The sequence below is a fragment of the Notechis scutatus genome, chromosome 5, assembly GCF_049901735.1.
Source record: "Notechis scutatus isolate UNSWTSFEM ecotype Mainland chromosome 5, rNotScu1.2, whole genome shotgun sequence".
Taxonomy (NCBI): Eukaryota; Metazoa; Chordata; class Lepidosauria; order Squamata; family Elapidae; genus Notechis; species Notechis scutatus.
In genome coordinates, this window is record NC_142013.1 from 2183672 (window position 1) to 2208581 (window position 24910).

General features: G+C 47.6%; 3 protein-coding genes across 8 annotated transcripts in view; all 3 read left to right on the forward strand.

Annotated features, from left to right (window-relative positions):
* Positions 1-4500: 4500 nt before the first annotated feature.
* Positions 4501-14808, forward strand: LOC113429136 (sialidase-3-like). 2 transcript variants are annotated; one of them, XM_026691657.2, is made up of 3 exons: positions 4501-4782; positions 8790-9013; positions 13319-14808. In XM_026691657.2, the coding sequence occupies exons 2-3, from the start codon at positions 8813-8815 to the stop codon at positions 14333-14335; spliced, it is 1218 nt and encodes a 405-aa protein (XP_026547442.1). In that variant the 5' UTR covers positions 4501-4782; positions 8790-8812; the 3' UTR covers positions 14336-14808. The 2 variants fall into 2 exon arrangements, with proteins under 2 accessions (XP_026547442.1, XP_087822089.1); XM_087965963.1 differs by having other exon boundaries at positions 4570-4770; positions 8794-9013; positions 13319-14794.
* Positions 8954-24910, forward strand: part of LOC113430673 (sialidase-3-like) — a 21406-nt gene continuing 5449 nt past the window's right edge. The window contains exons 1-3 of one of the 5 annotated variants that reach the window (XM_087965965.1): positions 21309-21607; positions 23842-23973; positions 24747-24910. The exon at positions 24747-24910 is cut by the window's right edge and continues 42 nt beyond it. In XM_087965965.1, coding sequence (XP_087822091.1) covers positions 24752-24910 — 159 coding nt within the window. In that variant the 5' untranslated portion in view covers positions 21309-21607; positions 23842-23973; positions 24747-24751. Of the gene's footprint in view, positions 9014-21308; positions 21608-23841; positions 23974-24746 lie in introns of those variants that run through there. The other 4 variants (XM_087965968.1, XM_087965967.1, XM_087965964.1 and 1 more) reach the window with 4 other exon arrangements.
* The window catches only part of LOC113431200 (sialidase-3-like), a 24736-nt gene continuing 21292 nt past the window's right edge, over positions 21467-24910 (forward strand). Inside the window, exon 1 of the mRNA XM_087965973.1 lies at positions 21467-21607. The gene's annotated coding sequence lies outside the window, so the exon portion shown is untranslated. The remainder of the gene's footprint in view (positions 21608-24910) is intronic.

Below are 24910 nucleotides of genomic sequence, written 5' to 3' on the forward strand. Positions count from 1 at the left end.
TCTATTCTTTATTCTATATTCTATATTCTATTCTATTCTATATTCTATTCCATATTCTATTCCATTCCATTCCATTCCATTCCATTCTATTCTATTCTATTCTATTCTATTCTATATTCTATTCTATAGTCTCTATTCTAGTCCAGTGATTCTATTCTATTCATCCATTCATTCCATCTCTATTCTATTCTATTCCTATATTCTATATTCTATATTCTATATTCTATTCTATTCTATATTCTATTCCATATTCCATTCCATTCCATTCCATTCGCATTCTATTCTATTCTATTCTATTCTATTCTATTCTATATTCTATTCTATAGTCTCTATTCTAGTCCAGTGATGGCTAAACTCTTGGCTCCTGTGCCAAAATTGCTCGTGTGCAAGCACCCAGAATGCAATCGCACCCCACCTGCCCACACTCGCATGCACAACCTCCCTTACCTCCTTTGTCAGCTTCACAGCTGATTTTTCGGTGTTTGAGGCCTTTTCCTCAGAGGCTGGAAAAAGCCTCTGCAAGACTTTCAGGCCGAATTATAGGCCCGTTTCATCTTCCTGTAATACCGGAAGTGACAAAACGGGCCTATAATTCCTCCTGAAAAAGCCTTGCAGAGGCTTTTCAAGCCTCTGGGAGGCCAAAAGGCCTCAAACAGGCCAAAAATCAGCTGTGAGGCACACATGCGCAGTGAGGTAAGTTTGCCTGCGGCTCGCATGCCAGCACAAATGACTCTGCAGTATCACTTGTGGCACACGTGTCATAGATTCACCATCACGGTTCTAGTCTAGTCCATATTCTACTCCAGTCTATATTCTTTTCTATATTCTATATTCCATTCTATTCTACATTCTATTCTATATTCTATTCTACATTCTATACTCTATTCTATCTCAAAACCCATTTTTTGTGCAAGAAACAACACAAATGCCACATCTAGTCCTTATTGGTTTCCCTGGCACAAGGCTTTGCGCACTCTTTTACACACTTCCCTGCAGGGATTCTGGAATGAGTTGAACGGGTTGAAAATATACACTTTGATGGTCACTCTCGTGACAAGAGGTTTACAGCTAGTCCTCGACGTATGACCACAACGGAGCCCCAAATTTCTGTTGCTAAGCGAGACAGTTGTTAAGTGAGTTTTGCCCACATTTTATCACCTTTCTGGCTGCAGTCAAGTGAATCACTGCAGTCATTCAGTTAGTAACACGGTCATTAAGCGAATCTGGCTTTTCCGTGGACTTGGCTAGTCAGGCGGTCGCAAAAGGGGATGACGTGACTCCGGGACTCTGCGACCATCATAAATACGAGTCACTTGCCAAGCGTCTGACTTTTGATCATGTGACCATGAAAATGCTGCAACGGTCATAAGTGTGAAAATCGGTCATTAGTCACTTTTTAGTGCCGTCGTAACTTTGAACAGTCACTAAATGAACCATTGTAAGTTGAGGGCTACCTCTATGTAAAAATGCTTTCCCCCCAGCCTGCTCTCTGTTGGTCTCTTCAATGTCACATACAAGTAGTCCTCAACTTACAACAGTTCACTTTTAGTGACAGTTTGAAGGAATGACGGAACTGGAAAAAAGTGACTTAGCCCCGTGTTTCACCCTTAACGACCATTGGCAGCGTCCCCAGGGTCACGTGATCCAAATTCATAAACCCGGCCACTGACTCAGATGGTCGCAGCGTCCCCGGGGTTACGGTATCCCCTTTTGCGACCTTCCGATGAGCCAAGCCGATGGGGAAGGCGGATTCACTTAACAACCAGGTGACTAATTTATCAACTGCAATGATTCGGGGTGGGGGTGGGGGGGTGGACTAGATGACCTACAAGGTCCCTTCCAACTCTGTTAATCTGTTAAAAAGATCGTTTTTCCCTTAACCAGTGTGGCAAGGAAGGTCCTAAAATGGAGCCAAACGCTCTTTAACCGATGTCTCGCTTAGCGACAGAAATGTAGGGCTCCGTTGTCGTAAATTGAGGACTCCCTGTATGGATTAAACCAGGGGTCTCCAACAGTGGCCATTTGAAGACTGGTGGACTCCAACTCCCAGAATTCCTCAGCCAGGGGTCTCCAACAGTAACCATTATATATATATATATTTATTGAATAATTAGATAATAATCTGAGAAGCCATAGAGATAGAAAAACGCCCACACAGCATGAATAAACGAGATGACACCTCCCGCCTACCAGCCATTTGGAAACCTGCCCTCATTAACAGACGAGTACCTAACATGAAGAATGACACCAGACCCACACCCACGAGAGCCACACAAGATGCTACCATTACACTTCCACGTAGAAAGCAGACTCACACCCACACAGAAGATGAGACACGACCACGGACCAGAAGCCGTACCGCAGTTGCACCACTACCCGCTTCAAACCCCTCTGAGCCATACATGAAGCGAACGGATGCCCACCATGAAGATGCGGCACGACCACGAACGCGAAGCCAAACAGCAGGATCACAGCTCACCAGCTCAAATCCCCCAGCAACTAAGACTAACCTGAGCACAACCAAGCCCCCACCTGAACAGAACACACCCCCAGCCAATCAGAACACAGCCAAATCCCCAACCAATGAGAACACTCCCCCCCACCCAATCAGAACACAGCCAAGCCCCCACCCAGTCAAGTCGCACTCCCACTGGCAGTTAAAAGAAAAAACAGCTGCAAGCTCACATTACTCTGAGAAGCACAGAGCCGAAGACACAAGCCTGAAGATGACGAATGAGACTTCATCGAAACGTTGCCTAGATACTTCCAATCTTACGCAGGAGAAAACCCGAATAACCAAAGATCCACATACAAATACCCGCGAGAACCTCAGAAAATATATATTTATATATTTTCCCACGTCATTATAGTTGTGCTTTTAAAATTGTAGCCTACAACTACAACTAGTATACATATATTTGTTTTCTTAAGTTTTCACGGGTACTTACATGTATGGTATTCAGCTTTGTTTGGGTATTTTCCCATGTCATTATAGTTGTGCTTTTAAAGTTGTAGCAACGTTTCGGCAGAATCTCATCTGCCAGAAGCCTGATGATGGCAGATGAGATTCTGCCAAAACGTTGGTACAACTTTAAAAGCACAACTATAATGACGTGGGAAAATACCCAAACAAAGCTGAATACCATATATATATATATATATATTTGTTTTCTGAGGTTCTCGGGTATTTGTATGTGGATCTTTGGTTATTCGGGTTTCTCCGCGTAAGATTCAAAGTATCTAGGCAACGTTTGATGAAGTCTCATTCATCATCTTCAGGCTTGTGTCTTGCTCTGGCTCTCAAGTGATGTGACTTTCAGCTGCTTCTTCCTTCTAACTGCCAGTGGGGTGTGACTTGACTGGGTGAGGCTGCTGCGAATGGGGGGTGTGTTCTCATTGGTTGGATGGCAGCAGCCCCAACCAATCAGAACACAGCCAAGCCTCCAACCAATGAGAACACACCCCCACCCAATCGGAACGCAGCCAAGCCCCACCCAATCAAGTCACACCCCACTGGCAGTTAGAAGGAAGAAGCAGCTGAAAGCTCACATCACTCTGAGAAGCACAGAGCCGAAGAAGCAAGCCTGAAGATGATGAATGAGACTTCATCGAAACGTTGCCTAGATACTTTGAATCTTACGCGGGAGAAAACCCGAATAACCAAAGATCCATATATATATATGTATGTATGTATGTATGTATGTATGTATGTATGTATGTATGTATGTGTATATGTGTATATATGTATATATGTATATATATATATGTTTTTTGAGGTTTTCGCGGGTATTTGTATGTGGAAACGTCGCCTAGATACTTCCAATTTTACGCAGGAGAGAACCCGAATAACCAAAGATCCATATATATACATATACATATACATATACATATACATATACATATACATATACATATATATAAATAAATAAAATGGCCACTGTTGGAGACCCCTGTTATATTGTTTGATGACATTCTGATATTATAAAGACTGCTGTCCTTTTATTCATGGAATACAAATGCAAATATACACACCTTAAGCAATTGTTTATCATAGCTTTGAGCTTCTCCTGATTAAGGTTTTTAATAATTTTACATTGATTCTACTGAAAAAATATTTTAATCTATGATGCTTTCTAAACAGTACAATATGACATGTTGCCAAAATGGAATCTTCTACCTATAGTGTACAAAAATATTGAAATGATAGTTGTATTTAAATGTCAATAAATACAGAATTATTCAATGGTCCAAAAAAAAAAAAAAACCACCCTTGTGGACTTCAACTCCCAGAATTCCTCAGCCAGCAAAGCAGGTGGGTCTCCAAGCTTGGCCCCTTTAAGACTTAAGCAAAGCTGGCTGAGGAATTCTGGGAGTTGAAGTCCACCAGTCTTAAAGGGGCCGAGCTTGGAGACCCCCCCCAGGTTAAACCGCAGAAAGCGCTTGCCCGGTTCCCCGAGGGAAGAGAAAGGCTTGAGTGGGCGTGGCCCGGGAGGGGGGGGCGGCGCTCCGAGGAAAGGCTCGACCTTCTGCAACCCGATCGGTTCTCCCTAGCCGGTGGCGCCCGCGAGCACCTCGTGACTTGGGCAGCCTTTGCAACTCTCCAGCCTGGTTGGAGGTCCGTGTTGGACCCTCCGCAATTGGAAGCAAGCCTCGGCGAGGGTGGGGGGCGTCCCGAACCGAGACTACTCCCGGCCCCTCTTGTTGCTCCGTGTTGCAAAGTCCGCTTCCTTGGGCTTTCTTGCTTGCAAGGGTCGCCTTTTGCTCCGAGGGCTCCGCTGGGCGGTGAGTAACACCCCAAAAGGGTGGGTTGGTGGGCTTCCTCCCCACCCCCCAAGTGGGAAGGGGGTCCGGAGGAGACCCTGGCATGGCAAGGCAAGGCTGGAGGTTGACAGACCTAGCACCACCCAGCGATCTACTTTTAAACCTTGTCTAATTTTTACCCGGATTAACAGCAGCTGGAATTGTGTTTGCACAACAGTGGGGAGAAACGAAGAGATCCCTACAGAGGAAAATGTAATACTATTACTAGTACTAATGAGGAGGAGGAGGAAGAAGAGGAAGAGGGAGGGGTGGGGGAGGAGGAGGAGGAGGTCCTTGGTTAGGACTCGATCTGTTGAGCTACCAACCAGCCCCAAAGGCTGTGAATCTCACTAAAGATTTTATTATTATCATTATTATTATTGTATTGTATAAATTACATTAATCAAACTCATATCATTATAGTAACATTATAAATATTATGATTAAAGTTGTTAGCATTGTAGTATTTGCTCCACCTTGTATATAATCCTTCATTGTTTTAATTATTCAACATTTTAATACACATTAGTAATAACCATAATAACACTATTTAATAGAATAGAATAGAATAGAATTCTTTATTGGCCAAGTGGGATTGGACACACAAGGAATTTGTCTTTGGTGCAAAAGCTCTCAGTGTACATAAAGAAAAAATAAAATACATTAATCAAGAATCATAAGATATAACACTTAGCGATAATCATAAGTTACTAATAATTACCATAATCTTTCAACTTCTGATCTATTCATCTACATACTGATTTTAAAATGTTATATAAGAATATACGTACCGGTATTTTCCCTCTTTCTAACTTCTACCTCTATTCTAAATCTTATTAGCACAAATCTTATATTAATAGGTATTCTATTTCTTTTTTTTTTAACAAAGAGTTTTTATTTTTTACAACAAACATACGAACAAAACATAAAAACATAAAACCCTCTTTCAATTATATACATACAGTGTGTCAGTTGGTTACAATCTTTTGTGCTATCCTTTTCTTTACCATTACTCAGAAGTTATATAAATTCTCACCTTATCGGTCTAGCTTGTGCTTATATAATATCAATTATTAAACATTCATTTAACTATTTTTCCATCATTTTATACGAGATACTCTAATTTTCATTATGATTTAATCTTATACATTCATCCAATGGTTATATATTTTATATTGTATTCTATATCAATCTATTAACTTGTATTGTAAGGCTTACTAATCTATTTCTTTAATAGGTATTCTATTTCTATCCATCCAGATGGCAGTAGATTTTAGATGAAACCCTCCTATTCTACCACAACGCTAGACAGACAGGCAGACAGACAGCATCCTTTTATTGGCCAAGTGTGATTGGACACACAAGGAATGTGTCTTGGTGCAAATGCTTTCAGTGTACATAACAGAAAAGACACTTTCGTCAAGAGCCAAGAATCATCAGGTACAACACTTAATGATAGTCATAGGGTGCAATAAGCCATCAAATCATACTAGGAAACAGTCAATATAAATCATTAGGATACAAGCGACAAAGTTACAGTCACACAGTCACAAGTGGGAAGGGATGGGTGATAAGGAGTGATGAGAAGATGAATAGTAATAGTAGTGCAGACTTTGTAAATAGTTGGACAATGTTGAGGGAATTATTTGTTTGGCAGAGTGATGGCGTTGGGGGAAAAACTCCCCTTGTGTCTAGTTGTTCTGGTGTGCAGGGCTCTATAGCGTCGTTTTGAGGCTAGGAGTTGAAACAGTTTATGTTTGGAATGTGAGGGGTCTGTAGATATTTTCCCAGACCTCTTTTTGACTCATGCAGGATACAGGTCCTCCATGGAAGGCAGGTTGGCAGCCATTGTTTTTTTCTGCAGTCCTAATTCCTCTCTGGAGTCTGTGTCTGTCTTGTTGGGTTGCAGAACCGAACCAGACAGTGATAGAGGTGCAGATGACAGACTCCATCATTCCTCTGTAGAACTGGATCAGCAGCTCCTTGGGCAGTTTGAACTTTCTGAGTTGGCGCAGAAAGAACATTCACATAAACAACACTTAATCAACAGCAGAGACCTTCAAATGTTTAGGAGATCCTATAATATCTCGAGACTTAAAATGGACACCGAACATCAACACCATCCTTAAAAAGAAGCACCACAAAGAATGTTCTTTCTGCACCAGCGGCAAAAGCTCAAGCTGTTGATATACAGTTCCACAGAGGAATTATCGAGCCTGTCATTTGCACCTAAATAAACCATCGGGTTTGGCACAGCAATCAAAAAAAAGGCAGGGAAAGAGTTCCAACGATAGGACTGCAGGGAAAGAAAAAAGAAAAAACACAATTGCAACCTCCTGTCTTCCGTTGAGGATCTAAGTACTATGTACTGCATGAGCCAGAAAGAGGGCTGTGAAAATATCTGCAGAGCCCTCGCGTCCTGGACATCAACTGTTTCAACTGCTTCCCTGCAGGATGTCACTATAGAACAGGGGTGTCAATCTCAACTGCGGGGTGCTTAGATCTGAAATCCTGGAAACAGCCAGCGGCTCTGCCAGCAAAAACAAAGCTCGGGTGGGCCGTGTTGTAGTCTGACCTGGGCTTCCCAAAATCACAAAGCCGACTCCTCGTCCAGACAAAACCCCTTTTATTTAGGCTAAGGTGAATTCCTCTCATTCACATCCAGCAAAGTTCCAGCAAAACAATCTTTCAAGAGGGATTTACAACTACAGACCTTTATCAGGCTGGGAGAGTTGCCAGGCCAATATCTTTCAAACGCCACACTGTAGCAGACAATTACTTGGCAAGGAATCAGGAACAGATCTTCACCCTAATGAATTGAACTAATTGTCTCCTGCAAACCACACTCCCCTTTCGTTCCTCTTTTATTCCCTATGGGAGGGGCCATTCCCCGTCCAACTGAGCCTTTACTTCCAAGTCGACCCTTGTTCCTTAACCGTTCCCTTCTCCTGGCAGCTCTGTGCATGCGCACACTGGGAACAGGCTCCAGCTGTTCTTCTGCCCCACTGATCTCCGACTCGGAAGGAAGCTGAGAACTGTCAGACAGACATTGCTATTCTCATTTTTTTTCCTCTTCTCATCTTCCCTACTACCTTCTCCTATGGATATATTATGATTTATCCACTCTGATTGTATCTTACGATTTATGATTGCATTGTTAAGATTTAGGATCTATGACTTATCCCTTTGTTGTTTGTATGTACACTGGGAATCTGTGCACCAGAGACAAATTCCTTGTGTGTCTGATCACACTTGGCCAATAAACTATTCTATATGTGTTGGCTAGGGGAACTCTGGGAGTTGAAGTCTATCCATGCTGGCTAGGGGATTCTGGGCGTTACAGCCCAGCTATTTTGGCTGGGGAATTCTGGGAATTTGTTCATTTGGGCTGAGGGATTCTAGGAGTTGAAGACCACACATGCTGGTTGGGGAATTCTGGGAGTCAAAGTCCATCCATTTTGGCTGGGGATTTTTGGGAGTTGGCACATACATGTTGGCTGGGGCATTCTGGGAGTTGAAGTCATCCATTTTGGCTGGGGATTTCTGGGAGTTGGCACATACATGTTGGCTGGGGCATTCTGGGAGTCAAAGTCCATCCATTTTGGCTGGGGATTTCTGGGAGTTGGCACATACATGCTGGCTGGGGATTTCTGGGAGTTTTAAATCCACCCATTTTAAAGTTGCCAACTTTAGAAAACTGCTCTAAAACCACCCCAGATTTATTCACTGAACATGACCAGAGATTTTCTCCCAACTCTTTGCTTCCATGCTTCGAGCTGTCCTGCATAAGTCTTGTCTTGTGATTTTGCATTTAGATTTTAAAAAATAAATAAAAATCACAAGCATCGATCGTTTATAATATCTTTCAGGGGTTCAGGGAATCCTTCATTTATAACCAGTTCGTTCGGTGACTCTTCAAAGTTACCAAGAGACCAAACAAAAAATAACTTATGTCCGATTCTCACACCTATGACTTTTTCTTCGTCCAGGAACGTTCTGGTCTCCAGAGAAGATGGCTGACATTCCAAGGGACTCTGTGAAGTGGCACCTCTTCACAAGGAATAGGGACGTCACTTACCGCATCCCTGCCCTGATCTACCGGCCTGCGGAGACCATTTTCCTGGCTTTTGTGGAGGAACGCTCCTCACCCCGCGACGAACACGCCAAGGGCTTGGTGATGCGATGCGGACTCAAGGAGGGCCTGTCCGTTAAGGTAACCCTGCAGCCCAAAAGGTAGCCATGATCTTCTAAATCTATACAGGTGTCCTCGACCGTTGTTCCTTAGTTGTTCCCCTCTTCTGGCAGCTCTGTGCATGCGCCCATTGGGAACAGGCTCCAGCTGTTCTTCTGCCCCACTGATCTCCGACTTCGAAGGCAGCTGATAACTGTCGGACGGCCCTGGCCCCGTCTCTGCCTCCAACGCAGAGCCCTCGTCAGAGCCTTCCCCAGACCCCAGGACTGGCCCAGGTTCCTCCCCAACCTCCTCACTGTCCGAGTCTACCGCCAGCTCTACGGGCCACTGGCGGGAAACATTTAAGTGAGTTTTGCCCTGTTTTTACAACCTTTCTGGCCACAGTTGTTAAGGGAATCGTTGCAGTTGCTAAGTTAGGAGACTGAGTTCTAGTCCTGCCTTAGCCATGAAAGCCAGCTGGGTGACTTTGAACTAATCACCAGGAGAAGGTGAGTTGTAGTTCTACTTTTAGAATTAAAGCCAGCTGGGTGATTTTTGGACCATTCACCAGTCTCCTAGTGATTGGCCCAAAATAACCCAGCTGGCTTTCATTCCTTAAGGCAGAACTAGAACTCACCATCTCCTGGTGATTTGCCCAAAGTCACCCAGCTGTCTTTCATGCCTTGAGGCGGGACTAGAACTCACCGTCTCCTGGTGATTGGCCCAAAGTCACCCAGCCAGCTTTCACTCCTAAGGCTTCCAAAGACTAGAACTCACTTGTCTCCTGGTTTCATACCTTAGGGACTGTCTCCTCCAGCTGGAATCTGCACAGGTAGTCTTCGACTTACAACCATTCATTTAGTGACCATTCAAAGTTACAACAGAGAACCGGGCAGAGGAACCGGTTGCTGAAATTTTTTGAACCCCCACCCCTGATGGTAACCTTCCCTTTGAGCCGAGTGTGCAGGACACAAATATTCTGCCACTGGTGGGTGTGGAGTTGTGTTTCAAGTTCAGCTAAAAATAAACAGCACACACATTCCTGCCGCGTTAGCCTCCAAAATTAAAAATATAACCGCTTCTAGCACTTCGCTCTGCTAGCATCAAAACAAAACAAAACATGACAAGCTTCTCTACAGAGAAGGCATCTGTGAGAAGTACATAAAAATGAATCAACAGACTTTTGATAATCTGATCCATAGGATGCTTTGTTAGGGAAAATACTGCCGTATGGACCCCTCTACTCCAGAAAAACAACGTTTTCTAGGAGGAAGGAGACACGTCCATTTAGTGAATACAGCTTATATAGGTTTAAGATAAGAAGATAAGATAAGATAAGATAAGATAAGATAAAATGATAAGATAAATTTATTGTCATTGTGCTCAGGAACCTGAGAACAACGAAATAAGGTGCTCTTTCGCAACATACAACTAAACAACACCAAAGATGCATACAAATAACAATATAAAACAAATTAAAACAATTAACAATTAAAAACTATACAACCAGGATATATATATGTTAAGACCACCAGATTCATAACTCTGCATTTAACCTGATCACAGCACTTGGGTAAAAGCTATGTTGAAATCTACTTGTCTTGGCTTTCAGCACTCTATATCGTCTTCCTGATGGTAGGATCTCAAACATCGGGTGGCCTGGATGCGAAGGTCTCTCAAGATCTTTTGTACCTTCCTTCTACATCCCATGTTGTACAAATCCTCCAATGAGGGAAGAGGACATCCGCTGATCTTTTTGTGCCCTTTTATCACTCTTTGTAGGTTTAGCAAATCACATGGTTACAGAATACGTCCTGTTTCCATATACGGATGTTATACAACATTTTCATAAAAGGTTCCAACCTCTCATGGGCCACTTTCAACATCAAATTCCAGAGGATTATAAGGAAACATTAATATCTTTTAATGTGACACTTATAAATGACAGAGCACCCCAGCACATACCTCTAACTTCATGCCAAGTACAGAGTGTTGCAATATTATTCCTAGCAGAAAACACATTTCATAACTGTTCTGAGCTGTAAAAGTTCAAACTGCAGGCACAAAATGGCTTCAGTTCGGCTCTTTATATTTACTCTCAGGTGTAATAACCAAAGTTTACTTAGAACAATTCCACCGTTTTTTTCTTTTGTAAATAATTTACACCTGAGAATTTCCATCAGGCTCTCGCAACGTAAGCCTAACTTCCTGCTTACTAAACGTCTTACGTTTTACTTCAGGTTGCTTAGCCTTACAACAGCAAAAACACAACTTGCATATAATCACATTCTGTAAAAGAAGCATCATTAAACACGAATGTTTTTCCTCTATTTCTTCACATGTTCATCCACAGATTCATGTTCAGCACCTCATTGTATAATTTAATTTCTTTGTTTATATCCTTAACATGGGCAGTTGTCATCGGCAGTCCTTGACTTAACGGCCACAATAGAGGCCAGAATTTCCGTTACTAAGCAAGACAGTTATTCAGTGAGCGTTGCCCCGTTTTAGCTTCATTAAGCAAATCACCGCAGTTGTTAAGTGAAAGGCGTCCCCCCATGGACAAGCAAACTCCACGGAGGGGAAGCCCGGTTCGCTTAGTAACCATGTTACTAAGTTAACAACTGCAGTGATTCACTTAACGGCGGCAAGAAAGGACCGCAAAATGGGGCAAACCTCACTTAATAAACGTCTCGCTTAACAACAAAAATGTTGGTCGCACGTTGAGAACTTACCTATATTTAGTAACAACGAATAGGGGATAGAAACATATACGGAAATAAAAGTGGTGACCCCCTTTTTCCTCCACCCCCTGAAACTTCTCCTTGGGGTCTAAGGGTTCTAGATTTAGAAGCCCATATCAATGGACTTTCCAAGAATAGAGAATAACAGAGTTGAAAGGGACCTTGGAGGTCTTCTAGTCTAACCCCCTGTTCAGTGCAGGAAACAGTCTCCCATTTCAGACAACTGGCTGTCCAGTCTCTTCTTAAAATCCTCCAGGGATGGAGCACCCACAACTTCTAGTGGCAAGCTGTTCCACTGGGTTAATTGTTCTGTCAGGAAATTTCTCCTTATTTCTAGGTTGGATCTCTCCTTGAACAGCTTCCATCATCCGTTGCTTCTTGTCCTGCCTTCAGATGCTTTGGGGAATAAGTTGACACACATCCCTTCTTCTTTGTAGCAGCCCCTTAGATCTTGGAAGATCGCCCCTAATTTCTCCGGTAGTCCAGACATACCCAGTTCTTAATTCAGACTTATTTTGACCAGGGGTGGGCTTCAAATAGTTTAACAACCAGTTCTCTGCCCAGATGCTGGGTGGGCGTGGCCTAGTTGGCCTCCTGCACCACTCTGGTTACGAAAACGGGCCATGGGGGTGCATTTTCATCCTCCCGGGCTCCGGAGGCTTTCTGGAGCAGGGGTCGCCAGCCAGTGGGCCGGGGGACCACTGGTGGTCCACGAGAAAATTTTGGTGGTCTGCAGAGAAATGTCCCCCCCAAAGCAATTAATCCAGGCTGCGCGGGAACACAAGGCTGCGCCGCCCACATGGCCCGTGGGAACACAAGGCTTGCGTCGCTTGCATTGTGCACACCAGGTAGTAAGGGGAGGGGGGGAAAGGGCGGAGGGGGGGGGAACTTGCCCCACTCACCCCACACGCCTGGCCTGGCCACCGGGCTGCTTCTTTCCGCTTCTTCCTTCTTCTGCTTTTGGCTGCACGCAAGGAAAGCAGCCAAAGTCTTTCTTTCTCTCCCCGAAACTCCACCAGAAATGAGTCTTTGGGACCCTGCAAGGCCTCCTGCTCCAAGGGGCTCATTTCTGGTGGAGTTTGGGGGAGAGAAAGAAAAGACTTCTGCGGCTTCTGCTGCTTTCCTTGCATGAAGCCAAAAGTCTCTCTCTCTCTCTCTTTCTCCCCCTGAGAATGCAGCTGGAGACGGTATCCTGCGATCCCAAATAAAGAACGATCGATCAGCAGGAAAACGGGGTGGGGAATTTTCCTGCAGACTTTTGGGGGGATTTTCCCAGGGTCTCTGATCCGCGGGATTTAAAATGATGAGTTTGGTGGTCCCTGAGGTCCAAAAGGTGGGCGACCCCTGCTCTGGAGGCTGTTTCCAGCCTTCTGGAAATTCCAGGAGGCCCATTTTTCGCCCTCCACAAGCCTCCACATGGCCCTGCACTTACCTGCGATCCAAAACGTGCTGTGTGGGGACTCCTGGGAGGAGTGGGTGGGGCCAGCCGAGGGTGGGATTTGCCGGTTCACCGAACTGGCCATAAGATTAACAAACCAGTTCACCTGAACCGCTGCGAACCGGTAGCAGCCCACCCCTAATTTTGACCCTTATTTTGTCCTAGTGGGGTCCTTCCATCCGCCTGAAGACAGCTGGGCTGCCCAATCATCGCACCATGAACCCGTGCCCGGTTTACGACAAGAAGAATGACGTCATCTTCCTCTTCTTCATCTGCGTCAGGGACGGCATTTCGGAACAGCATCAGATTAGGACGAGGAGAAATGCTGTCCGACTGGGCTACGTCTCCAGCGAAGACGGCAGCCGCCACTGGAGCTCGATGACCGACCTGACCGAACAGGTGATGGGCGACGATGAGGCGCAGAAATGGGCGACCTTTGCCGTGGGACCAGGCCACGGAGTGCAGCTGAGTTCGGGGCGCCTGGTGATCCCAGCTTATGCCTACTACGTCCACAAGTCATGGTTGGGGTACTCCTTCCCGTGGTGGATCAAACCCCATTGCTTCAGCTTCTACAGCGACGACGGCGGGCGAACCTGGGCCCGGAGTGAGCCCCTCAAAGCCCTGAAGACCACCGAGTGCCAGATGGCCGAAGTGACCGGCGAGGACGACAGGCAGGTGTTATATTGTAACGCCCGAAGTTTGCACCAATTCCGAGCCGAGGCCTACAGTGCGGACAACGGATGCCGTTTTCCAGACCACGCCGTTTGCAAACAGTTGTGTGAACTGCCTTCGGGGTGTCAAGGAAGCGTTGTGAGTTTCTTCCCCTCGGATCCGGGCCCAAAGAAGGACCCCGACGCGTCAACCGCTGAGACGGAGGCGTCTCCATCGTCTGCTTCGCCCAGCTGTCCCAAGTCATGGTTGATGTTCTCCCATCCCACCAGCAAGAAGAAGCGGATGGATCTGGGGATCTACCTGAACCCTTCCCCGACGGAGCGGAGCAGGTGGACGTCCCCTTGGATCCTAAATAAAGGACCCAGCGGGTACTCGGATTTGGCTGTTTGTGAAGACGGGGAACCACTTGCCTTCGGTTGTTTGTTTGAGTGCGGAGAGCACAAGGCATACGAGGACGTCGCATTTTGCCTCTTCACCCACGATGAGCTCCTGAGAAACGTGAAAATGTGAGGGACGGTCCGTCCGACGGCACATCCGCCTCAACGAAGGAGCTCTGTAAAGGGTGGTTCTGTGCTTGGCAACCGACTGGGAAGGTCCTACAGGCTCTTCCTCGTGTCACATCTTGTGTGTTAAGATGCTGGCTTTTAATGATAACAGAATCACAGAGTTGGAAAGGCCCTCAGAGGTCTTCTAGTCCAGCCCCCTGCTCATGCAGGAGATCCTATATCATTTCAGACGAATGGTTGTCCAATCTCTTCTTGAACACCTCCAGTGTTGGAGCATTCACAACTTCTGGTGGCAAGCAGTTCCACTGATTAATTCTTCTCTCACGGTCAGGAAATGACCTCCTGAGTTCCAGGTTGCTTCTCTCCTTGATCGTCATAAAGAGATGCTAAAGGAACAGGTAATAGGAAAGATGAGAAGGCTAACAGTAATAAAGCTCTTACTATATGGTTTGATATCCTAGGGCAGGGGTGGGCAAACTTTTTGGCTCGGGGGCCGCATTGACTTAAAATTTGACAGACGGGCCGGGTCAGCACAAGATTTTTGGGAATCGCCCCCTTCCCCCTCTTCTCCTCCTTCCCCTCCCCTCGGAGGCTCCCCTCCCCTCGGAGGCCCTCTGAGTCAGGAGTTGCTACCGCCGGCGCGGCTCCGCGCAGCTCCAGTCCCGCGTTGCCTCGGGAAGCGAAAGGCAAAAGGAAGAGCCGCAGCAGTGCTTTGCAACGGGAGCAGCGGCACCGGAGGCTCAGGCTCAGCGGCTCCTGGTTTTGCCTTTTCCTTCCCAAGGCAACGCGGGACTGGAGCCGCACGGAGCTGCGCCGGCGGTAGCAACTCCTGACAGCCCCAGCCGGACACATGAGCGGAGCCGGGTGCAACTGCCTCTTGCTGCTGCCGGAGCACCGCCGGGTCGCCTCCTCCAAGCAGCCTGCCCGCCCACCGGGTTCCCCTCTGCCGCGCAGCTCGGGGCCTAGGCGCAGCGCCCGCGAGTTAAAAGGAAGCCAAAGTTGCTGGGAAGTTGCTCGGGTGCTGGGAGCAGGCTTTTAAAGTGCCGCCCGAGCAAAGTTTAAGCCTGGAAGCCCGGAAACCGAAAGCAACTTCCCAGCAACTTTCGGCTTCCTTTTAACTCGCTGGCGCTCACGCCTGGCCCCGAGGTGCACGGTGGAAGGGAAGCCGGCGGCGGGCGGGCAGGCTGCTTGGAGGAGGCTCCGGGCTTCTTCGCCAGCGCGGCGCCCACGAGTTAAAGCGAAGCCGAAAGTTGCTGGGAAGTTGCTCCGTTTTCCAGGGCTTTGCAAAGGCAAAGTTTGCAGGCTGGAGCGTCTTCCCGCCGAGGAGCGGGAAGGGTTCCACCCAGCGGGCGGGCGGGCTACTTAAACTTTGCTCGGGTGGCACTTTAAAAGCCTGCTCCCAGCACCCGAGCAACTTCCCAGCAACTTTCGGCTTCGTTTTAACTCGCTGGCGCCGTGCCTCGCCCGAGCCGCACGGCAGCCCGCTCCAAGCAGCCCGCCCACCCATCGGGCGGAACCCTTCCCGCTCCTCGGCGGGAAGACGCCCAGCCTGCAAACTTTGCCTTTGCAAAGCCCTGGAAAACCGACCAACTTCCCAGCAACTTTCGGCTTCGTTTTAACTCGCAGGCACTCGTGCCTCGCCCGAGCCGCATGGCGGAGGGGAAGGCCGAGCGCCGCCTGGTCGCCTCCTCCAAGCAGCCCGCCTGCCCGCCCGCCCGCCGGGCTTCCCCTCCGCGGCACGGCTCGGGGCCAGGCGCGAGAGCCCGCGAGTTAAAAGCGAAGCCAAAAGTTGCTGGGAAGTTGCTCGGTGCTGGAAGCAGGCTTTTAAAGTGCCACCCGAGCAAAGTTTAAGCAGCCCGCCCGCCCACTGGGCGGAACCTTCCCACTCCTCGGCGGGAAGACGCTCCAGCCTGCAAACTTTGCCTTTGCAAAGCCCTGGAAAACGGAGCAACTTCCCAGCAACTTTCGGCTTCGTTTTAACTCGCGGGCGCCGCGCCTGGCGGAGGGGAAGCCCGAGCCTCCTCAAGCAGCCTGCCCACCCGCCCGCCGGGCTTCCCTTCCGCCACGCGGCTCGGGGCCAGGCGCGAGCGCCCGCAAGTTAAAACGGCCGAAAGTTGCTGGGAAGCTGCTCGGGTGCTGGGAGCAGGCTTTTAAAGTGCCACCCGAGCAAAGTTTAAGCAGCCCGCCCGCCCGCCGGGCGGAACCTTCCCGCTCCTCGGCGGGAAGACGCTCCAGCCTGCAAACTTTGCCTTTGCAAAGCCCTGGAAAACGGAGCAACTTCCCAGCAACTTCGGCTTCGTTTTAACTCGCGGGCGCTCGCGCCTGGCAGAGGGGAAGCCCGGAGCCTCCTCCAAGCAGCCTGCCCGCCCGCCGGCCGGGCTTCCTCCCGCTGCGCGGCTCGGGGCCAGGCGCGAGCGCCGCGAGTTAAAACGAAGCCGAAGGTTGCTGGGAAGTTGCTCGGGTGCTGGGAGCAGGCTTTTAAAGTGCCGCCCGAGCAGGACCGCCGAGCCGGGAAATGGGGCACCAAGGCAGGGCAAGGCTCCACCAGCAGCGGCCTAGCTTTAGGTGGCTCCAAGCAGCCCGCCCGCCCGCCGGGTGGAACCCTTCCGCTCCTCGGCGGGAAGACGCTCCAGCCTGCAAGCTTTGCCTTTGCAAAGTTTAAGCCTGGAAGCCCCGGAAAAAAAAGGGGGATCGGCGGGGACTCACCTTCGGAGAGGTTGCACTCGAAGGTGATTTCGAACTCCCAGCCGAGGCCTTTGCAAATTTCTTTTCTTTCCTACTCCCTAGATCGCTCCGCACTGTTTTGCAGCTTTGGGGGCCAACGCGGCACAGGGCAATTACGCCACGCCCAGCTTTTTTTTTTTCAGGGGCGGGCCGGATTGGACAGACCAATGGCAGCGATTTTTTTTCAGGGGCGGGCCGCATTTTACAGACCAACGGGCCGGATGTGGCCGCGGGCCGTAGTTTGCCCACCCCTGTCCTAGGGCCATGGCCCACTACCGGACTGTGGGCTGTTTGGAACTAGGGTGTGCAAGCAGCAGGCAAGCACGTGTGTGCGCGAAGCTCCACTCGGTGGTGCGCGAAGCTTTACTCTCATGAGAAGTTCTATTCGCGTGAGCAGAGGGTGTTTGCGCTCACACAGAACTCTGCATGCTTGCACCCGCATCTGCCACTCACACAACGCCATCCCCTCTCTCCCTCCCCTCCCCACGCCAAGCCAAAAACGTTGGGGACCATCGTCCCAGTGCATAAGACAGTGCTGTGGGAATGAAGTGCTCCGCAGAGTGACGGTGCTAGAGGAAAAAGCTGTCTTCGTGCCTAGCTGTTTTGGTGTGCAATGCCCTATAGAAATTAAAAATTAAAACAGTTGATGTCCAGGATGTGAGGGGTCTGCAGATAATTCCTCAGCCCCCCTTTTGGCTCCTGCAGGAGACAGGTCCTCAACGGAAGGCAGGCTGGTTGCAATTGGTTTACCTTGGTGACTTTATTTTTAGTCTGATTCCCCTTATCTTAATGTCTCTACTTAAGTGTTTCTGTGGTCAGCTTTGTTACTTTTGTAACAGCAGGCTGCTCTGAGTTTTCCTTTCAGCTGGTGCTTCTTGGTTTTCTTAAAGGGCCGGCTTAAGTCTTTGGGCACTGCTTTAGTGGTTCCTGGCACTGTCCTTTGGTGTGCCCTCCCCACAATACATTGTAACAGCAGTTTTGCAGTCCTAACTATCCGTTGAAGTTTGTGCCCGCCCTGTTTGATTGTTGGGCCAAACATAATTTAAAAGCATAATTAATAAAAGTACCAATTGATAATTTTATAAATTTTCCAGACCACCAACCCAGAAAGATTGGCGAACTCTGATCTAAGCATACCCAAGGCTTAATTTTGCTATGGGGCAAGTTTGCTATTCTCTTATTTCACATAAAATAGTAAGCCACCCAGCGTTACCCTGTGGTAAGTGTCTCACTGAGCAGCAGAAATGTCGGGCTCAATTGTGGTCATAAGTCAAGGACTACCTGTATTTAAATTCTTCAGTAGATTCCTAAATATGCTCCATATTTGTGGCAAAAGAGGGGTATAAAAATATAAAAAAAAAGTTTGGTTTGAGGGGGGAATTAAAAAAAAAAAAATATTTAAAGAAGGAAAAAAAAAAAAAAAAAAATAAAAAAAAAAAAAAAAAAAAAAAAAAAAAAAAAAAAAAAAAAAAAAAAAAAAAAAAAAAAAAAAATAAAAAAAAAAAAAAAAAAAAAAAAAAAAAAAAAAAAAAAAAAAAAAAAAAAAAAAAAAAAAAAAACAAACAAAAAAAACAACAAAAAAAAAAAAAACAACCCCCCCCCCCCCCCCCCACCCCCCCACCACCCCCCCCCAAAAAACCCCACCCCCCCAAAAAAAAAAACCCCAACAAAAAAAAAACAACCACCAAAAAAAATATAACATCAAACAAAACCCACAAACCCACCACCCCCCAAACACCCCCCCCAACAAACCCTCCCCCGCCATTTCATTTCCTCTTTCTTTTTTTTTTATTTTTTTTTATCTTTTAGCCTGATTCCCCTTATCTTAATGGCTCTACTTAAGTGTTTCTGTGGTCAGCTTTGTTACTTTTGTAACAGCAGGCTGCTCTGAGTTTTCCTTTCAGCTGGTGCTTGTTGGTTTTCTTAAAGGGCCAGCTTAAGTCTTTTGGCACTACTTTAGTGGTTCCTGGCACTGTCCTTTGGGATGCACTCCCCACGGGGTGTATGGGACCCACCCTTTGACTATAAAGAATTGCTGTAAGGTTGTAATCGGGGCCTTGGCAGCTTTCAAAGCCAGGGTCTTTATATCTTGATACCAAAATAAAAGTATGTTCTTGTACCACACCTTGTGTGTTTGGTAACTCATCGGCTTCGACACCAAGCTAAGGCCCAGTTTTGGGGACAACATTTAAGCCAGACATCTCTCTGAATTGGAATTCTTTATTGGCCAAGCGTGAAGTTTTCTCTTAATAAAAGAAGACACGTGTGTTGCATTGTGAAAGGTTATGGTCATGTCATCAACAAATACATTTAGTTAATAATTGTCACCCTCTGTTTCCAGATATGGTCATCTAAGTCAGCAGTCTGCAAAAGAGCCATTTCTCTCTCTCTCTTTTTCTTTTTCTTTCTCTCTCTCTCCCTTCTCTCTCTCATTTGTTTCCCTCTCTTCCCCTTCTCTCATTTCTCTTTCATTTGTTTCTCTTTCCTCTCTCATTCTCTCCCTCCATCATTTTCCCATTTCTCTCTTTTTCTCCCCTTTTCTCTCACCTAAAGAATATTCCAGTCAAAAGGAAGATATAGTTAATAAAGTTCCAAGTTTTGTTCGTTCAGGTTCAAAATGGCATCAGCATTAAAAGTAGTGACTTACGACCGGTCCTCGCGCTTACGACCATTGCGGCACCATCCCCATGGTCACATGATCAGAATTCAAGCTCTTGGCAACTGGTATCCACAGGAGGTCCTCAACCTACAACATTTGGTGACCCAAGTTACAACAGCGGCGAAAAAGTATCTCATGACCGCTTTTCACACTTATGACCAATGCAGCATCCCCCATGGTCATGTAATCAAAATTTGGATGCTTGGCAACTGACTCGTATTTATGACGGTTGCCCTGTCCCTGGGGTCACCTGATCCCCTTTTGCGACCGTCTGATGAGCAAAGTCAACAGGGAAGCAAGATTCACTTAATGACCGTGTTACTAACTTAATCACTGCACTGATTCACTTAACAAGAAAGGTTGTAAGAATGGGGCAAAGCTCACTTTACAAACGTCTCACTTAATGACAGAAACATTTGGGTTCAGTTGGGGTCGTAAGTAAAGGACTGCTCATATCAGGCTCAGTACTGCAGCACCTCGAGTGACCACTAGGGGGCCGCAGGCAAGCTCTCTCTCTCTTAGGACCACATTGTGTGAAAGGCATCAACTTTCGCCAACAGGGGTGCCCTTCCGATGCACCCATGTGTCTATGCGTCGATCTGGCACATGTGTGTATGATGCAACCTGTGCACTTGTGCAGAATGTACTTCTCACGAAGCGCATCGCGGCTCCCCAGGAAAACCTTTTTGTATTAGAATTATAGGCCTTTATCTATCTATATATATATAAAAGCAAAATACCCCTCACGCATCATCACAAAATCTCCAGAACCGTAAAGCCTACAAAATTGAAATTTGGCCCATAGGTTCCTCTTGGCTTCTAGGTGCTCACTAAGAAAGGATTTTTCCAAATGACCTTCAGAGCATAAGTATTTCCTATGTTGTTGTTATTATTATTCTATTATTTATTATTTATTCTTATTATTTATTATTTATTCTTATTTATTCTTATTATTTATTCTTATTATTATTATTATCCTTATTTATTATTATTATTATTATTATTATTATTATTATTATTATTATTATTATTATTATTATTATTATTATTATTATTAACACGCTCTGATGCTAAGGAGTTCTACTCCCCCTTCCCCACCTGGAAAGAAATCTGCTCCTAATGCAAAACACAAGCAGAGGAGTTTCAGTTTCAGTTTCACAGCACCAAGCAGCTTTAGTACAGAACAGTTGAGCTAAGCCACACCCAGGCTTCATGCTGTCTCCTCCTTGCTCAAACAGCAAATACTCTTTCAGTTTCCAAACAGCCCTCCACTCTCGCACACTGACAGGACGCTAGCCAGATGAATACCGATGGATGCTGGTAGGCACAGGCAGAATTTTTATTTTCCTCCCCCAAAAACTAAGCCCGACCACAGAGGTTCGTAGCGCAGCACAGGGGTCCCCAGCTAGTTCGAAAAAGACGACGCGTGTCTTGCATAAGAACTTATCCGAGTCCCGACGTTTTGCGTGCAGCTCAGCTGCAAAAAACCCGATGCAATTTCCACGGGACGAAATTCGTGGCATATAAGGGGGTATCCAACGCCCGAGGTTTTGCTACCGTGGACTGCACACGAGCCCTGTGGCCATGCACACGCACACGCACACACACACAAGCCATTTGGCGCTGCGCTGCGAGAGGAACCTGGCGCCCGCGGGCGCCCGGCCGGGCTCCATCCCTCCTCCCTCCCCACCCCACCCCCCCAGTCCCGTAACTCCGCGGTTGCTGGGGCCGGTAGGTGGGGCCCCGGGGGAAGGAGGGCCACCTCCACCCGGTAGAGCAGGGCTGGCGGGGGAGGAGCTGAGGAACGGAGGAGGAGGAGGAGGAGGAGAAAACCGGGGAGTTACGGCGTTGCAGATCCTCGCGAGCAGCAGCGGCCGCCGAATCCGCAGCGCGGTGAGTGAGGGGCGCGGAAATGAGGGGGGGGGAGAAGGGGAGGAGGGGGAGGAGGAATTCCCAAGGGGGGGAGGTGGGAGGAAAGGATGCGGGGGGGAGGGAACCCGAGGGAGGGGAATGCCCTAAGGGGGGGAAGGAGTGCTGGGGAGGGAGGAGTCATGGGGAGGGGAATGCCCGGGAGGGGGGGAGGGGAGGGAGGAGGAGGAAGGGAGAATCTTGGGGGAGGGGTATGGGGGATTCAGGGGGAGGGGAGATTGAGGGGAGGGGCAATGCTCCGGAGGGGAGGGGAGGGAGGAGGAAGGGAGAATCTTGGGGGAGGGGTAGTCCTGGGGAGGGGTAAGGGGGAATTCAGGGGAGAGAGGGAGGGGGGAAAGGGAAATCTGGGGAGGGGGATTGAGGGGAGGGGCAATGCTCCGGAGGGAGGGGCAAGGAACCCCAGGAGAGGTGGAGCTCTCTCGCCTCCCAATCAGGAGGCTGTGAGTTTGATCCTAGGGAGAGGCTAATATTTGGAATAGACTCTCCTGCTTTTTGGGGGAGGGGGTTTGGACTAGATGACCTTCAAGGTCCCTTCCAACTCTTGTTATTCTAGGTCTATGTTAGTGTCAGGGGGAGTTGTGGGGGAAAGGGAGGCGGGGAGAAAGGGGCGAGAAGGAATCCTGGAGGACATGGGATTCTGGGGGAGGGGAGGGGGGGAAAATCCCTGGGGAGGGGCGTCCTGGCGCAAGCATGACCCCCTCCCCCAATTGCAGAAAGCTGCCTTGCCCTCCTCCTTCCATGGGGTGGAGGCCACTGCTCTCCCCTCCCACCCCCCTCCCTATCCCACCATCGCTCCCCTTTCCCCACCCACCCTCCCCTCCCTGCATTTTAGGGTATTCTTGCTTTAGAGGGAGAGAGAGAGACACCTGCCATTCATGGGCCCCTCCCCGTCTTCCTCTCCCCCCCCACACACACACACAGCAGGAAGGAGGCGCCCCAAATGCTGGCAGCAATAGATAATAGGCCCATTGTGGAAAAAAAACGCCCTTCCCGAAAAGGTTGCCAGGCTGGAAAATTAAATATATATATATATATATATATATATATATATATATATATATATATATATATATATATATATATATATATATATATATATATATATATATATATATATATATATATATATATATATATATATATATATATATATATATATATATATATATATATATATATATATATATATATATATATATATATATATATATATATATATTTCTGATGAAGACGCTTCCCTGAAATGCAAGGACCTGCCTTAACAAGAGCAACAGAAAGAGATAAATTAAAAGACGGATGTCTGTCAACCTTGGGAACTTTCAGATAGGTGGACTTCGTTGGAAGTTAAAACCCACCCCTCTCTCTCGAAAAACGAAATATTTTAGGGTATGTTAAAAAGGCAGAATATTTCTCCCCAAAGAGAAGTAGAAACTCAAGAGAGGCAGAAACTCGGCCCCTTCCTCCCCCCCCCTAACTTTGTCAATGGGCTATTAAGGCCTGGGCCGGTCTATTCTACATTACAAAGATCTACCTCCTTCAGGCAGAGCCATAATAGGAATTGCCCAAAGCCCTTTCACCCAGCAAGAGTCAACCAAGCCTGGGACCTGTTGTGGCCCGGAGCTGGCAGCAGAGAGTCTGACAGTAGTGAGGAGGTTGGGGAGGAACCTGGGCCAGGTGTGGAGGCTGAGGAAGGCCCGGAGGAGGGTTCTGCATCAGAGGCCGAGGTGGGGCCAGGGCTGGCTGGCAGTCAGTAGCTGCCTTCGGGCTCGGACAGCAGTGAGGCGGGCGAGCTTCTGGAGCCGGTTCCCATCCTGCGCATGCGCAGGGCTGCCAGAAGAACAATTGAGAAAGCAGGGCCAACTCAGGAGTAAGGCCACACCTCGGAGAGGATTGGCCCCTCCCATAGGGCCTTAAAAGAGGAGCGAACGGGATGTGAGCTTTTGCAGGAAGCAACTAGTTCGCCTGGTCGATTCAAGCGTTGAAAAGTTCCGTTTGACTCTGTGTCTAGTTTGGCCTTGCCCTGCGTCTTGGCCAATTTGTTCTCTGGCCGCGTTCCAAGCGCAATAAGGTGGGTGTTTATCAACATCCCCCTGGAAGCCTGTTTGTGAAGCCTTGCAGGCTGGGAATGAATGTAATTCACAGCCGTGGAAATAAAAGAGGTTTTTCCGGAACTAAAGTTGTGTTTTATGCTTTTGAAGGAAGCCTAGGTCAGAACAGGAGCCAAAGGACAACCTACAAAGTTACCCCTGCATGGCCCCGTGGGAGTCTGCCAACCAATCAGAACACAAGCTCAAATTCAAAACCCAACAGAGGGCATAAAACCCAGGCAGGTATTTTCTTCTATTGAAACGCCTGTTCCTCCTGTTTGTTTTTTAGGGGCCTACCTTTGCCTAACCCAGGGGTGGGATTCAAATTTTTTAACAACTGGTTCTGTGGGCGTGGCTTAGTTGGTGAGCATGGCTTGGTGGTCATGTTATTGGCTGGGTGTGGCCAACTCAATATCACTCACATCGTGGCACGCATCTCCTCGCCTGGCCTCTTGTGACTGTGGGGATGCTGCAATAGTCGTAAGTGTGAAAATGGCCATAAGTCACTTTTGTCAGTGCCATTGTAACTTTGAATGGTCACTCCACACAAGCAAAGTACCAGCAAAGGAGGGAAAAAAACTCCAGAGATGTTCCTGAGACAGGAAGTCTAGTCCTGCCCAGAATGTAATAAGGGTTAACGGAGAGGCAGTTTCTGTAAGCAACACCAGAATGTTTCCTTCCTGCCTTCCTTACAGGATTAGCCCTGTAATTTCTTCTAACAACCGGTTCTCCGAACTGCTTAGAATGGTAACAACTGGTTCTAGTGAATAGGTGCGAACTGGTAGAATCCCACCCCTGGCCTAACCTCACATGTCTCAACCTCAGGGGCTCGAAGATGGGTGGACCTCAACTCCCAGAATTCCCTTGGTGGTGAATTCTGGGAGTTGAAGTCCACCTACCTTAACCCTGTCAACAGAGCATTCCGACGAGCTGAAAGTTCTATTGCTGAAGGTTTAGAAATGTCGGCGTGATCTGACGTCTCTTTCTTCCCCTTCCTGGAATTTTCCCGCCTCCAGAAAAGATGGCCGAGACTTTGGGGGTCTCTGAGAAGGTGACCGTCTTCCGCCAGGAGGGGGACCTCACTTACCGCATCCCTGCTCTGCTCTACCTGCCTCCGGAGTCCACCTTCCTGGCCTTTGCGGAGGAGCGCTCTTTGCCCCGGGACGAATTCGCCAAGTTC